We start from the raw sequence: 14,069 nt of genomic DNA, 5'->3' as shown, positions 1-14,069 counted from the left end.
CTTCTGTCAGACAAGGACATACATCATCCCCTCTGTTATTAATTATCTATATGGATCACATTATGAAAGAAAGTGCAAATAAACCTGATATCAAAATTGGAGATGTTAATCTGAGCTCTTTACTTTATGCGGATGATGTTATACTTCTAAATAAATCCGGTACAAGTCTGCAGGGGGGGGGGGTTACAGGATCTTGTGATAATACTACACAAAAAGTAACATCATTGCTAACTTCCTATCAACAGTTTTCCTCCAGATTAGCCTGTTATCTGTCAACATTTCAATCAGATCCTACTTTCTGTCTTCTAAGGCATTTTTTACAGTATCATCTACCTAGATTTGATCTTCCTCTCCCATTCTGGTGGCCACATCACCTGAGATTAGCTCTGCTGACACACATATCTGAATGCTAACAATGTCAAGTTCTTTCATAATAGCCTCATTTTTAATGATACTGACATTGATGCCATCTTTCTCAGAACTGTCATATTTGAACACTATCTTGTATATTATAACTAGCTTAGTGTTTTGACTAATCTCTCTTATTCTATATAAATTTTTCAATTGACTTCCTACCAGCTTTGCTAATTCTGCTGTCTATTTCCAAAGGGTCAAAGCTGTATAACTGAGAGGAGACCTCCACATAGCCTTTAAAGGAATGCGGAGAACCGACCAGGGCTTCTGACCTAATGTCCAATCCTCACCTTCTCGTGGTGCACCCTGTTGGGTATCTACTTTGATACTGAACGAACGAGGATGGGCTGTCAATTTGGGATTTAGCCGACCAAATTGTATTCTTATTGGTTAAACCAAAATAGAAAATGATGGTACAACATGACAAAATTTCATGCCGGCTGGGGCGTCGCCCGGTTAAACAAGGCCCCCCCGTTGTTTTCGCCAGGGAACCAGGGCGAACAGTGAAAAGTCAGCTACTGGAACAAATCTGAAAACAAACCCCAACTCAACATCACCAGAGTTAAAGATCGGTACTATCAATGTAAGAAGCCTGAATGGCAAAGAAATGGAGCTAGCTGAGGAATTAGATAAGTACCAGATCGACATAATAGGGCTGACTGAAACAAAAAAGACCAAAACTGGTGAGATCTTTCTGAGCAATAAATACAAAATGTTATATTCAGGCAATGACAATCAAGGAAAAGAAGGAGTAGCCATAGTATTCAACACAAAATACGAGGCTAATCTTCTTGAATGCAGTCAGTCTCAAGTAGAGTAATGTGGGCAAATATGAGAATGGGGAACTGGACAATGAGACTTATTTGTGCCTATGGTCCCACAGAAGGTTCAACTAAGGTAGAAGTGGAGGAATTTTTTGAGGCTTTAGAAAAAGCAACTGACACAATGAAAAAGGAAAAGTTGGTCCTTGTTGGGGATCTAAATAGCAGAGTAGGAAATGATTGTGAGACATACAAAAATATTTTGGGAAAATTTGGAGAAAAGAGCAAAGCTAATAATAATGGCAAATATCTGTTGGATTTCTGCTCAGGACATGGACTGGTTATTACTAACACCATGTTCCAACATAAAAATGTGCACAAATTCACATGGAGAGAAGAGGCTAGGAATAAGAAAAGTCTCATTGACTATGTTATTGTTGATAGTGATGTTTTCTCCTGGGTGCAGGACACCAGAGTGTACAGAGGATTTGAAATTGGAAGTGATCACTATTTAGTCTTGAGCAGGATAAAATTAAATTTCATATTGAAAAGAAAAACATGTAAGAAAGTTTTAAAGCGAATAAAAGTTGAACAGCTCTCAGATGTGAACTGTAGACTAAAATACACAAAGATTATTGAAGAAAAAATGAAAGAGTTTGAGAACAGGAATCAAACCTTGGAGATTCAGTGGCAAACTCTGAAGAAAACATTGATTGATTCTGCCAGAGAGGCATGTGGTGAGGTTGTGTGCAAGGATAAAAAAATCAGAACTCCCTGGTGGACACAGGAAGTTAAAGAGGCAGTGAAGGAAAAGAAGACAGCATATCAAAAGTTCCTAGCAAATAAGTCAGCTTTTACTCTTACAGAATACAGAGACAAATGTAAGAAAGCTAAAGAGTGTGTAAAACTAGCTAAACAAAAGTCATGGGAGGACTTTGGCAAGAATATAGAAAATAAATATCAAGAAGGTGGCAAAATATTCTGGAGGTTGTTGAAGAAGCTTAGGAATGGAGGAAAGAGTGCTGTAAAAGGAATTAGAGATGATAAAGGTGACATGAAAACAGGAGAAAAAGATATCCTTGAAGTATGGGGTAATTACTTTGAAAAACTGCTAAATGAAACAAGCAGTGATGACAGCACAGTGATAAAAAACACTAACCAGGCATGCAGTCAGGAATACATATCCATACTTGAACTAGACAAAGCCATCAAAGGCTTGAAATGTGGAAAGGCAGCAGGAGTAGATGATATTCGACCAGAAATGCTGAAGCATGGTGGTATAAGAGTCTTACAGTGGCTGCACTGCATAGTTCAGAAAGCCTGGACATAGGGACGAATTCCTGATGATTGGAGTAGAGCTCTCATAGTACCCATATATAAAAAGGGAAATAAAACTGAATGTGAGAATTACAGAGGTATTTCCCTACTGAGTGTTCCTGGCAAGATCTATGCAAGTATACTTGAGAAACGGTTGAGAAGAATTGTGGAAGAACAAGCTGGATTCAGGCCAAATAGAGGCTGTCAGGATCAGATCTTCACTTTACGACAAATAGTCGAGAAAGCATGGGAATATAACAAAGATCTGTATTTAAGTTTTGTCGATTTGGAAAAGGCATATGACAAGGTGCCAAGAGAGAAGCTATTCAATACGCTGCAGTTATATGGTGTCAATGGGGCATTATATCAAGCAATACTTTATTTGAGTTGTAAGTAAGCAGTTAGAATTGAAGGAAGTACAGGAAGATGGTTTAATGTTAAATCTGGTGTGAGACAAGGATGTACATTATCCCCTCTGTTATTCATTATCTATATTGATCACATTATGAAGGAATGTGGTATTAAACCTGATATCAAAATTGGAGATGTTAATGTCAGCTCTTTGCTTTATGCGGATGATGTTATACTTCTAAATAAATCTGCTACAAGTCTGCAAGATTCTCTGACTAAATTGAATAGATGTTGTAATAGATATGGTATGAAGGTCAGCAATAAAAAGACAGACAATGAACATAGGCAGAATCATTGAAAATGTCAACCGTGTTGTGAATGGAGAACCTGTGGAACAAGTAAAACATTTCAGCTACTTAGGCACGATTTTTACTGAAGATGGTAAATTAAATATAGAAATAGACAACAGAATCAGCAAAGCTGGTATGGTGGGAAGTCAATTGAATAAATTCATATGGAATAAAAAAGAAATTAGTTGGAACACTAAATTAGCTGTATACAAGACAGTGTTCAAACCAGTTTTAACTTATGGATCTGAGAGCTGGGTCAGAAGTAAAACACTTGACCAGACTAGAGACTGCAGATATGAGAGTCCTGAGAAAGATTAGAGGCGTGAACAGATGGCATCAATGGCAATATCATATTAAAAATGAGGATATTAGGAAAGAACTTGACATTGTCAGCATCCAGGAATGTGTTAGCAGAGCTAATCTCAGGTGGTATGGTCACTTAAATAGAATGGGAGAGGAAAGATTAGCAAAACAAGTGTTCTCTGCCAGGTTGGCAGGAAAACGACCGAGAGGAAGACCAAGATATAGGTGGATTGATACAGTACAAAGTGCCTTAGACGATAGAAATATAAGATCTGATAATGTTGGAGTCTTGACAAGTAACAGACTGATTTGGAGGAAAATTGTAGATAGGAAGTTAGTAATGATGTAATTTTTTCATGTAGTACTGTCATATCCTGTACACCCCTTGAGGGTACATGGCAGGAATTTGATGATGATGATGATGATTTCCTATCTTCACTAAAAATTGTGCATAAATAGTGGAAATATTTTTCTTTGTTCTATAATTAGGATTCAAGATGTAGTTGATGCTTTCAGTGTTTCTGCCTAGTTGCATTCATTTTGTCTTTTTAATGCTGATTTTAATACCAAATTTATTACAGCAAGGAATCCTACAGACTTATACTGGATTTATTTAGGAGTATCTTCCTGTCAATCCCTTGGTCTATTAGCAGCAACCCAGAGGCAGATCAAGCAAATATCGCACTTGGTGGCTGCTAGTGGCCCCTGAGCTTGATGTTATTATAAAAAAATCATTGCAATGTTTTGAAATAAAAATATTAAATCACATTGTGTGTGCTTAATTTTTTTTTTATAGTAAAGCCCTAGTTCTCTTTGTAGCATATACATATATAAACCCTTTTTTTTATGAATCCTATAAATTTTATAAACCCTTTTTTTTATGAATCCTATGAAGTTTACTGCCAGGGGCCCCAGCCTGCTTAATCCACAACTGCTACAATCAACAATATATTTTGTCCTGTTGTCATCTATCTCGCACCAGATAGCCTTAAATGAACCATCTTCCCCAGAGCTGAAACTCTTTAATTTCTAATTTTGTTGGTTAAAGTTCTTCAGCAATACCCTACATCCTATTCCCTCTGTTCTTCCTTTTTGAAAATACAATATCCTTTATGCTATCCTGTAATTATATCATTTTTTGTCAACGTCTTACTGATACCCGTATTTTTTGGCTAAGTTAAGCTGACCAATGCTAAAAACTCCTCTCCTTTTTTTCTGATACTTCTGGCATTTGTGTACATGCAATTTTAATATTGCCTTGGATCCATTAGCAGGATTTAAGTCACTCAACATAGAAGTATCACATTGACATAATTGATGTTACCATAACTGATACAAAGAAGACCAAAACAGATATCACATGTCCCCATAGTTGAAGTCCCCCCCATAATAATTGCTTAGCCTGCAATTTTTGTCTTCTTTATATTTGTAACAAAACATCCTGTATTTGTTAAATACAGGATGTTTTTTAAGCAATAATGATCAGGGAATAAAAGAATTAGTCATACTGTTCAATGTTAAACATGAAGGTAATCTTTTTGAATAGCAAATACTATCAAGTATAGTGATGAGGATAAACTGTGTGTTGAAACTTAAGTGCTGTGAGGACATCATGTTGAAGGCTTAATGGATTGAATACAGCACTCAGAAAGGATTAAAACAGAATTTAATATTTCATCTCGGTCACTGAGACATCTTCAGGGATTACAAAAAAACTAATGTAACATATACACAAATACCACACAATACTAAGCCAACCACATGGGTGACTCTAAAATCCTATCTAGGTAGAGCGCAGTTGTAGGTGGGATCTCTGATGATTAGTGTTTTCCAAATCTTAGGAAGCTTAATGCAACCATATTTATTTAGATTTGGTTGATTTCTGAGAGCTGCTGCTGATTCTAAAAATAGTCTCTCTTTTTTGAATTTACTGTGATGGAGCATGGTGGTTTTTTTCCAAGAGATCCTGTGGGTTGTATCCAAAACATGGTCAGGCAGGCCTGACTGACCATAGTCATGGTTGCAGATGTATGACTTGTGTTCCTCCAAGCAGATGGTTACTGATCTGCCTGTCTGTCCAAAGTACGCCAGCTTACAGGAACAGGGTACTTTATAAACTCCAGGCACTGACAGAGGAAGGGAGCTGATCTTTTGTAGAATGGATAGGGTAGCAATGCTGTGTAGGTTGTACTTTTTTAAAATCGTGGCTATTTTTTCCGATGTGCCATGGATGTAGGGTATGATGTTGGCATTTCTAAAATGTCATCATCATAAATGTTAATGTAAATGAGTTCAGAAATGCTGTGGTGGTGGGAGAGTTTGTGAATGTATCTGCCTGTGTGTGTAGGTTTTCTATATACAGTGAAGGAAAGTGTATCATTAGGAAGGTGTGTAAACTCAGGTGTCTAGGAAAGGTAAACTATTGTTCTTTTCCTTTTCAATCGTAAACTTCCAGTTTACGATGGAAAAAGAAAAGAACCTACTACACACACAGGCAGATACATTCACAAACTCTTCTACCACCATCCCACTCAACAATATGGCATTATTAAAATGCTAACCAACAGAGCCCACAATCTTTGTTCCAGTGGAACTGTCCTTGCAACCGAGCTCGGCCACATACACAACACCTTCCTCTCCAATTGCTACAGCGATCATAGTATTAAAAAAATAATCGTTTCCTCCCCCATCCCCGGTCATCTCTTCAGAAAGAGTTTAGAAATGCCATCACCCTACATCCATGGTACATCAGGAAAATAGCCAAGATTTTAAAAAGGTACAACCTACACACAGCATTGCTACCCTATTCATTCTACAAAAGATGAGCTTTATCAGTTCCTGTAATCTAGCGTACTTTGGACAGACAGAAAGATCAGCAACCATCTGCCTCTAGGCAGATGGTTGCTGATCACAAGTCATACATCTGCAACCACGACAATGGTCAGGTGAGGATTGGACATTAGGTCAAAAGTCCTGGTCGGTTCTCTGCATTCCTTTAAAGGCTCTGAGAAGAGACCTCCACATAGCCTTTAAAGGAATGCGGAGAACCAACCAGGCCTTCTGACCTAATGTCCAATCCTCCCCTTCTCGTGGTGCACCCTGTTGGGTATCTACCTGGATACTGAACGAATGAGGATGGGCTGCCAATTTGGGATTTAGCCGACCAAATTTTATTCTTATTAGCTTAAACCAAAATACAAAATGATGGTACAACATGACAAAATTTCATGCCGGCTGGGGCATCGCCTGGTTAAACAAGGCCCCTGTTGTTTTCACCACGGAACCAGAGCGAACAGCGAAAAGTCAGCTACTGGAACAAATCTGACCCCCCAACTCAACATCACCAGAGTTAAAGATTGGTACTATCAACATAAGAAGCCTGAATGGCAAAGAAATGGAGCTAGCTGAAGAATTAGATAAGTACCAGATCAACATGGTAGGGGGTGACTGAAACAAAAAAGGCAAAAACTGGTGAGATCTTTCTGAGCAATAAATACAAAATGTTATATTCAGGCAATAACAATCAAGGAAAAGAAGTTGTAGCCATAGTATTCAACACTAAATACAACACTTCTTGAATGGCAGGCGGTCTCAAGTAGAGTGATGTGGGCAAATATGAGAATGAAGAACTGGACAATGAGACTTATTTGTGCCTGTGGTCTCACAGAAGGTTCTACTAGGGTTGAAGTGGAGGAATTTTTTGAGTCTTTAGAGAAAGCAACTGACACAATGAAAAAGGAAAAGGTGGTCCTTGTTGGTGATCTAAATAGCAGAGTAGGAAATGATTGTCAGACATACAAAAATATTTTGGGAAAATTTGGAGAAAAGAGCAAAGCTAATAATAATGGCAAATACCTGTTGGATTTCTGCTCAGGACATGGACTGGTTATTACTAACACCATGTTCCAACATAAAAATGTGCACAAATTCACATGGAGAGAAGAGGCAAGGAATAAGAAAAGTCTCATTGACTGTTATTGTTGATAGTGATGTTTTCTCCCTGGTGCAGGACACCAGAGTGTACAGAGGATTTGAAATTGGAAGTGATCACTATTTAGTCTTGAATAGGATAAAATTGAATTTCATATTGAAAAGAATAACATGTAAGAAAGTTTTAAAGCGAAGAAAAAATGAAAGAGTTTGAGAACAGCAACCAAACCTTGGAGATTCAGTGGCAAGCCTTGAAGAAAACACTAATTGATTCAGCCAGAGAGACATGTGGTGAGGTTGTCTGCAAGGATAGAAAAATCAGAACTCCATGGTAAACACAGGAAGTTAAGGAGGCAGTGAAGGAAAGGAAGAAAGCATATGAAAAGTTCCTGGCAAATAAGTCAGCTTGTGCTCTTAGAGAATACAGAGACAAATGTAAGAAAGCTAAACACTGTGTAAAACTAGCTAAACAAAAGTCATGGGAGGACTTTGGCAAGAACCTAGAAAATAAATATCAAGAAGGTGGTAAGATATTCTGGAGGTTGTTGAAGAAGCTTAGAAATGGAGGAAAGAGTGCTGTAAAAGAAGTTAGAGATGATAAAGGTGACATGAAAACGGGAGAAAAAATATCCTTGAAGCAGGGAGTAATTACTTTGAAATATTGCTAACTGAAACAAGTGGTAAAAAACACTCAACAGGCATACAGTCAGGAATACATAACCGTACTTGAAGTAGAAAAATCAATCAAAGGCTTGAAATGTGCTAAGGCAGCAGGAGCAGATGATATTCGACCAGAAATGCTGAGGTATGGTGGTATAAAAGTCTTGTAGTGGTTACACTGCATAGTTCAGAAAGCCTGGACAGAGGGACGAATTCCCGATGATTGGAGTAGAGTTCTCATATATAAAAAGGGAAATAAAACTAAATGTGAGAATTACAGAGGTATTTCTGTACTGAGTGTTCCTGGCAAGATATACTTGAGAAACGGTTGAGAAGAATTGTGAAAGAAAAACTTGAAGAACAAGCTGGATTCAGGTCAAATACAGGCTGTGAGGATCAGAACTTCACTTTACGACAAATAGTTGAGAAAGCATGGGAATATAACAAAGATCTATATTTAAGTTTTGTTGATCTGGAAAAGGCATATGACAAGGTGCCAAGAGAGAAGCTATTCAATACGCTACGGTTATATGGTGTCAGTGGGCATTATATCAAGCAATACTTAATATTTATTTGAGTTGTAAGTCAGCAGTTAGAATTGAAGGAAGTACAGGAAGATGGTTTAATGTTAAATCTGGTGTGAGACAAGGATGTACATTATACCCTCTGTTATTCATTATCTATATGGATCACATTATGAAGGAAAGTGGTATTAAACCTGATATCAAAATTGGAGATGTTAATGTCAGCTCTTTGCTTTATGCGGATGATGTTATACTTCTAAATAAATCCGCTACAAGTCTGCAAGATTCCCTGACTAAATTGAGTAACTGTTGTAATAGATATGGTATGAAGGTCGGCAATAAAAAGACAAAGACAATGAAAATAGGCAGAATTGTTGAAAATGTCAAGTGCATTGTGAACGGAGAACCTGTGGAACAAGCAAAACATTTCAGCTACTTAGGCACGATTTTTAGTGAAGATGGCAAATTAAATATGGAAATAGATAACAGAATCAACAAAGCTGGTATGGTAAGAAGTCAATTGAATAAATTCATATGGAATAAGAGAGAAATTAGTCGGAACACTAAATTAGCTGTATACAAGACAGTGTTCAAACCAGTTTTAACTTATGGATCTGAGAGCTGGGTCAGAAGTAAAATACTTGACCAAAAACTAGAGACTGCAGATATGACAGTCCTGATAAAGATTAGAGGCGTGAACAGATGGCACCAATGGCAATAATAAAAACGAGGATATTACGAAAGAACTTGACATTGTCAGCATCCAGGAATGCGTTAGCCGAGTTAATCTCAGGTGGTATGGTGACTTAAATAGAATGGGCGAGGAAAGATTAACAAAACAAGTGTTCTCTGCTAGGTTGTCAGGAAAATGATCCAGAGGAAGACCAAGATATAGGTGGATTGACACTGTACAAAGTGCCTTAGACGATAGAAATATAAGATCTGATAATGTTGGAGTCTTGACAAGTAACAGACTGATTTGGAGGAAAATTGTAGATAGGAAGTTAGTTATGATGTAAATTTTTCATGTAGTACTATCATATCCTGTTCACCCCTTGAGGGTACATGGCAGTAATTTGATGATGAAGAGATTTAGGGAACACTTGTCATCAGAGATCCCACCTAGATAGGACTTTAGTATCACCCATGTGGTTGGCTTAGTATTGTGTGCTATTTGTGTATATGTTACATTAGTTTTTTTGTAATTCCCGAAGATGTCTCAGTGACTGAGATGAAATATAGGAAGTATTAAATTCTGTTTTAATCCTTTCTGAGTGCTGTATTCAATCCATTAAGCCTCCAACATGATGAGAGTAAACATCAGAATGGTGAATTGAACAATAAGACTTATGCTTATTGTCCATCAGAAAGTTTTATTATGGAAGAAGCATAGGAATTGTTCAATCATTACAGAAGGCAGCTAACAAAGGAAATGCTGATTCTTATTGGATAACTAAATAGCAAACCAGGAAATGAATATAAGATACATAAGGAATGTTTTGCAAATTCTTTTTAATGGGGGGGGGACTAATAAGGATGGTAAGCATCTTGATATCTGTTCTCATACTGTGCTCTAATGTAAAGATGTACATAAATTCACATGCAGCGAGAACATAAGAAATAGAAAAGTTTCATTGACTATGTTATTATTGATAGCCATATCTTCAGAATGGCTGATACAAGATTATATAGGTGATTTGAAGGAAGAAGTGATTACCATTTAGTTCTTAGCAGAATAAAATTAAATATTATATTGAATAGAAAAATGTGAAAGAAAGTTTAAAAAAAGAATTAAAGTTGAGCAGCTTCCACAGATGACTGAAACATACAAATATTATTCAAGAAATAATGAGAGTTGGAGAATTATCACCAAACCTTGAATATTCAGCCTGCAAAGTTAAAGTTCTCTGTATGGGTTAAAGTTCTCTGTGAGGATAGTAAAATCAGAAGTCCATGTGGGCTCAGGAAGTCAGCAAGTTGCTCTGAGATAATACAGAAAAAATGTAATAAAATGAAGGAATGTGTAAAAGTAGCTTAGCCAAAACGTCATGTGAAGAATTTAGTTTGAATGAGTTCAAGGCAGGTATGGTTCAATGATCTTTTGGCATGAGAGAGAGAGAGAGTATAGACTGCCCATGATGAGTTCTTTGACTCCATGGAGGTCAGATGATAATAATAATGATAGAATTCAATACAGCAAAATGCTCTTAAGGCAAATGAAAAACCTCTGAAAAAGTAATCTAAGATAATAATTTGATATGAAAGCTTAAGATATTCTGCCTAAAATAATTACTTTGAACGATTGCCACTTCTCATTTCATTTATTATCATATTGATAGAAAATGCTATCAAAAACCAGAAATGTAGAAAGGCCCTGGAGTAGATTACTTTTAACCAGAGGCATAGTGAGGCTATGGCCAATGTGGCCCTGACCATAGGCACTAATTTTACATAGGTGCAAAAATTGAGATTTGTAAAGTTTTTTTTTTTAGAATGCCGCAATTTTCTTTCCTGGCCATAGGCACCAAAATTCCTCCCCACGTCTCTGCTTTTAACTGGAAATTCTCAAATAAAGGTATAAAACTTTTATGGCAGCTGCACTGCATAATTCAGGAGGTTGAATTCTAGATGATTAGAGAAGAGTTCTCATGGTAACCATCTGTAGAAAAAGGAAATAAATTTGAATGCAAGACTTGCTCAATGACATTCCTTAATCCAGTAAAGGAATAAAGGATCACGTCCATTCAGTCCAACATTCCAGAATAGTTAATTTTGGGACCTCAATAAAGGTCGAAACCGGTCTGGATAGTAGCTATTCCCATAATGCATAGCATTATATAAACCCAAAAGGATGTGTGCTTTTCATTATGGGATACTTGGGCATTTAATGTGAAGTTACTAGCCTCTATATACAACTAGCCTATTTGTGAAGACACTTCACATGCAAACCTTTGCTTACACTAGATCCATCTATCCACCTTTACTGCTCAATTTATCTTATTATATTATGCATTACCTCAATTAAAATTTCATTTCCTTAAGTGTGTTTATGTTAAATTTCAAACCTTTTATTTCTTTAGGTGTTTACAAGCTGATCGATGGAGAATAGTGTCTGCTGGAGATGATAAAACACTTAAGGTAAGTGTAGTAATTGGGTTATGGCCAGTTTCTAGGCTCACACATTTTGTATTTATTAATAAATACTATAGTAGTGTGATGGCTTGCAGAATCCTAGATGACCACTATTTAAGCTAGCAGGAAACTAATGCATGGGTGAAGTTTCAGAGGCAAAGCCTACAGGAACCTTGGAAACAGATGAAGTCATGACTTTCACCTAAACAGAAAACATAGAATGTTAGAAATATGTTTCAAGCTTGAAAGAAGACACAAGAAGTTATTAGGGAAATGGTGTTTTCTCCCAATCTCTTAAACTGTTTATTTTGTGTTCTATACTTCCCATCTTCTCTAAAGAGTCACATGGTACCTCCAAGACACAAAGGGATTACCTCAGGAGTGAGCCAAAGCCAACGTGGCAAAGTTCTTGAAATCTATCTTCTCATAGAGCTCTAGGAATATTTATTTTTTTTTGCTGCACCACCTAAAACAGTTAGATTAAGTAAAGTTATCTTAACTAAGAAGTAATTTCAATACGTACACAAGTGACTATTGTTTTTCAGTCGTGACCCACAATGTAACCTATTCTTCCCTGCTCAGGTTTGAACCTTTTACAAGTGGTGCATCGAATTCTAGAATTCAGACACTTAGGTTTATTAAGCATATCAACACATTTACAATACAATTAACATTCATACTAAATTCCAATACTAATCAGATAAGATTACATGTATCCTTAATGAAACAAGAGTATCAAAAACAGCATTCCTAATAAATCATTCACAAAGAAGGTTATTTTAGAGTAATATTTTCTCATTAAACATTCATTATATATCTTGTTACTCAGACTAATTCATCTCAGCTTTCTCTAAAGCATACACATTAAATTATCCTGTATATGAGCTAACTCACTGTTCTTTCTAATGTTAACATGCTACAGTCCTGCTCTAAATAAATCAAACTCTTCGATCCTTAATGTCTTAATTTCACTTAACTTAACACCATAGTAAGTTACACACATAACATAGACAAAGGAAATTTTAACGTTACCATACACTAAGGCTTTTTGGACTGCCTTCCTTCGGTTGATCTTCCTTTTTGTTCACTTAGTCGGTTTAATTACCTTAGATTCTCCGATCATTCTGTAATTTCACACGATTCTGGCATGACTGACTTGTTCCAGGCATAACTGTGGCATTGGGCGATTTCTCCTTCATGGTGTCTGCTACCTAGATGCTGAGTGTTTCCAAGAACTGCGGAGATGTACTCCATCATATGATCAGGAGCTTATAACATCGCTGGCACTTGGACGGCATTTCCTGCTATTGCTCACTGGACTCTGAACATAGCTTACCGCTGTTCCTAGTACAAGCACTTCGGGACAGAGCCTCTCCTCCGTGCAACTTTCTATCTGCCAGACGACCACCAGCCAAGGGAAGAAAAAAAAAATTTACAAGAGAGAGAGAGGGGGGGGGGTTCCTAACCCTTTTATTTCTATCTCCCCTACCGATAATCACTGTAACCTTCGTAACTCACCCACGTGGGTCTCGCTTCATACCATTTGTTTCCGATTTTCTTCTGACCACGCTCCGTGACATGCAACTGCCTGAGGCCACCTCTCCTTCTGTTGGCGTGCCTTTGCCCTTTGAACCTTTGTTCACAATATTTTATGCAAGTCATTCCTCAGACATGTATTATAAATTTTAGTAAATCTTTGTTCAACTTATACAGTATTAATGGCCTTGCACAATCAAAAAATTATTTCCTCTAACAACTTACAATCTCTTTTCTTTATGCTAACATAATTTTATATTATATTGCATGTATATAGCACTTCTTAGAAAAATAAGATGCAAAATTTTATGTAGGAAAATGCTTGCTTCTATCTGTTTAACGATGACAGATGTGGAATTCTTTAGGATTCCCACTTATCAAGGTTTGACAATGGGAAAGTACAGAATAGATATTTTAGGTATAAGTGAACTAAGATAGACATGCTTTGGAAGAATGAGAACTATACATAAATATCACACACTGCTATTCATAATCTGATGAAAATCATGAATGAGGAGACAAGCAAAAGCTTAATGAATTGGAAAATCTTAAGTGATCGAATAATAAGTCCCCCTGAACGAGGCTGTGACCCAGAGTCAGTGCGAGGCCCATAGCTAATGTTGTCTCCATCAGGTGTGATCTCCTTGGAGTCGAGTTACTTGGGAGTGCAGCCCTAAGTGGGTGGTAAACTCCACCTAAGGCTAAATACATCCGTGAGACTGATAGCAAATAAGTACCGTGAAGAAAAGTTGCAAAGAACTTTGAAGAGAGAGTTTAAGGGTGTGACATGC

General features: G+C 37.0%; 1 protein-coding gene across 5 annotated transcripts in view; it reads left to right on the top strand.

The window, feature by feature from the left end:
- The window catches only part of LOC150108908 (uncharacterized), a 295,478-nt gene that overhangs the window by 204,923 nt on the left and 76,486 nt on the right, over window positions 1-14,069 (top strand). For all 5 annotated transcript variants that reach the window (XR_016550111.1, XM_090410920.1, XM_090410911.1 and 2 more), the window contains exon 12: window positions 11,691-11,748. Coding sequence is in view for 4 of the 5 variants with exons in the window: in XM_090410920.1 (XP_090267046.1) it covers window positions 11,691-11,748 (58 nt within the window). In the remaining variant the exon portion in view is untranslated. The remainder of the gene's footprint in view (window positions 1-11,690; window positions 11,749-14,069) is intronic.

The sequence above is a fragment of the Typopeltis vanoorti genome, chromosome 2 (genome assembly GCF_054136105.1).
Source record: "Typopeltis vanoorti isolate ZY-2024b chromosome 2, IOZ_Tvanoo_1.0, whole genome shotgun sequence".
Classification (NCBI taxonomy): Eukaryota; Metazoa; Arthropoda; class Arachnida; order Uropygi; family Thelyphonidae; genus Typopeltis; species Typopeltis vanoorti.
The sequence above is the reverse complement of the archived record's forward strand: the minus strand, read 5'-3'. Positions and strand labels throughout refer to the sequence as shown.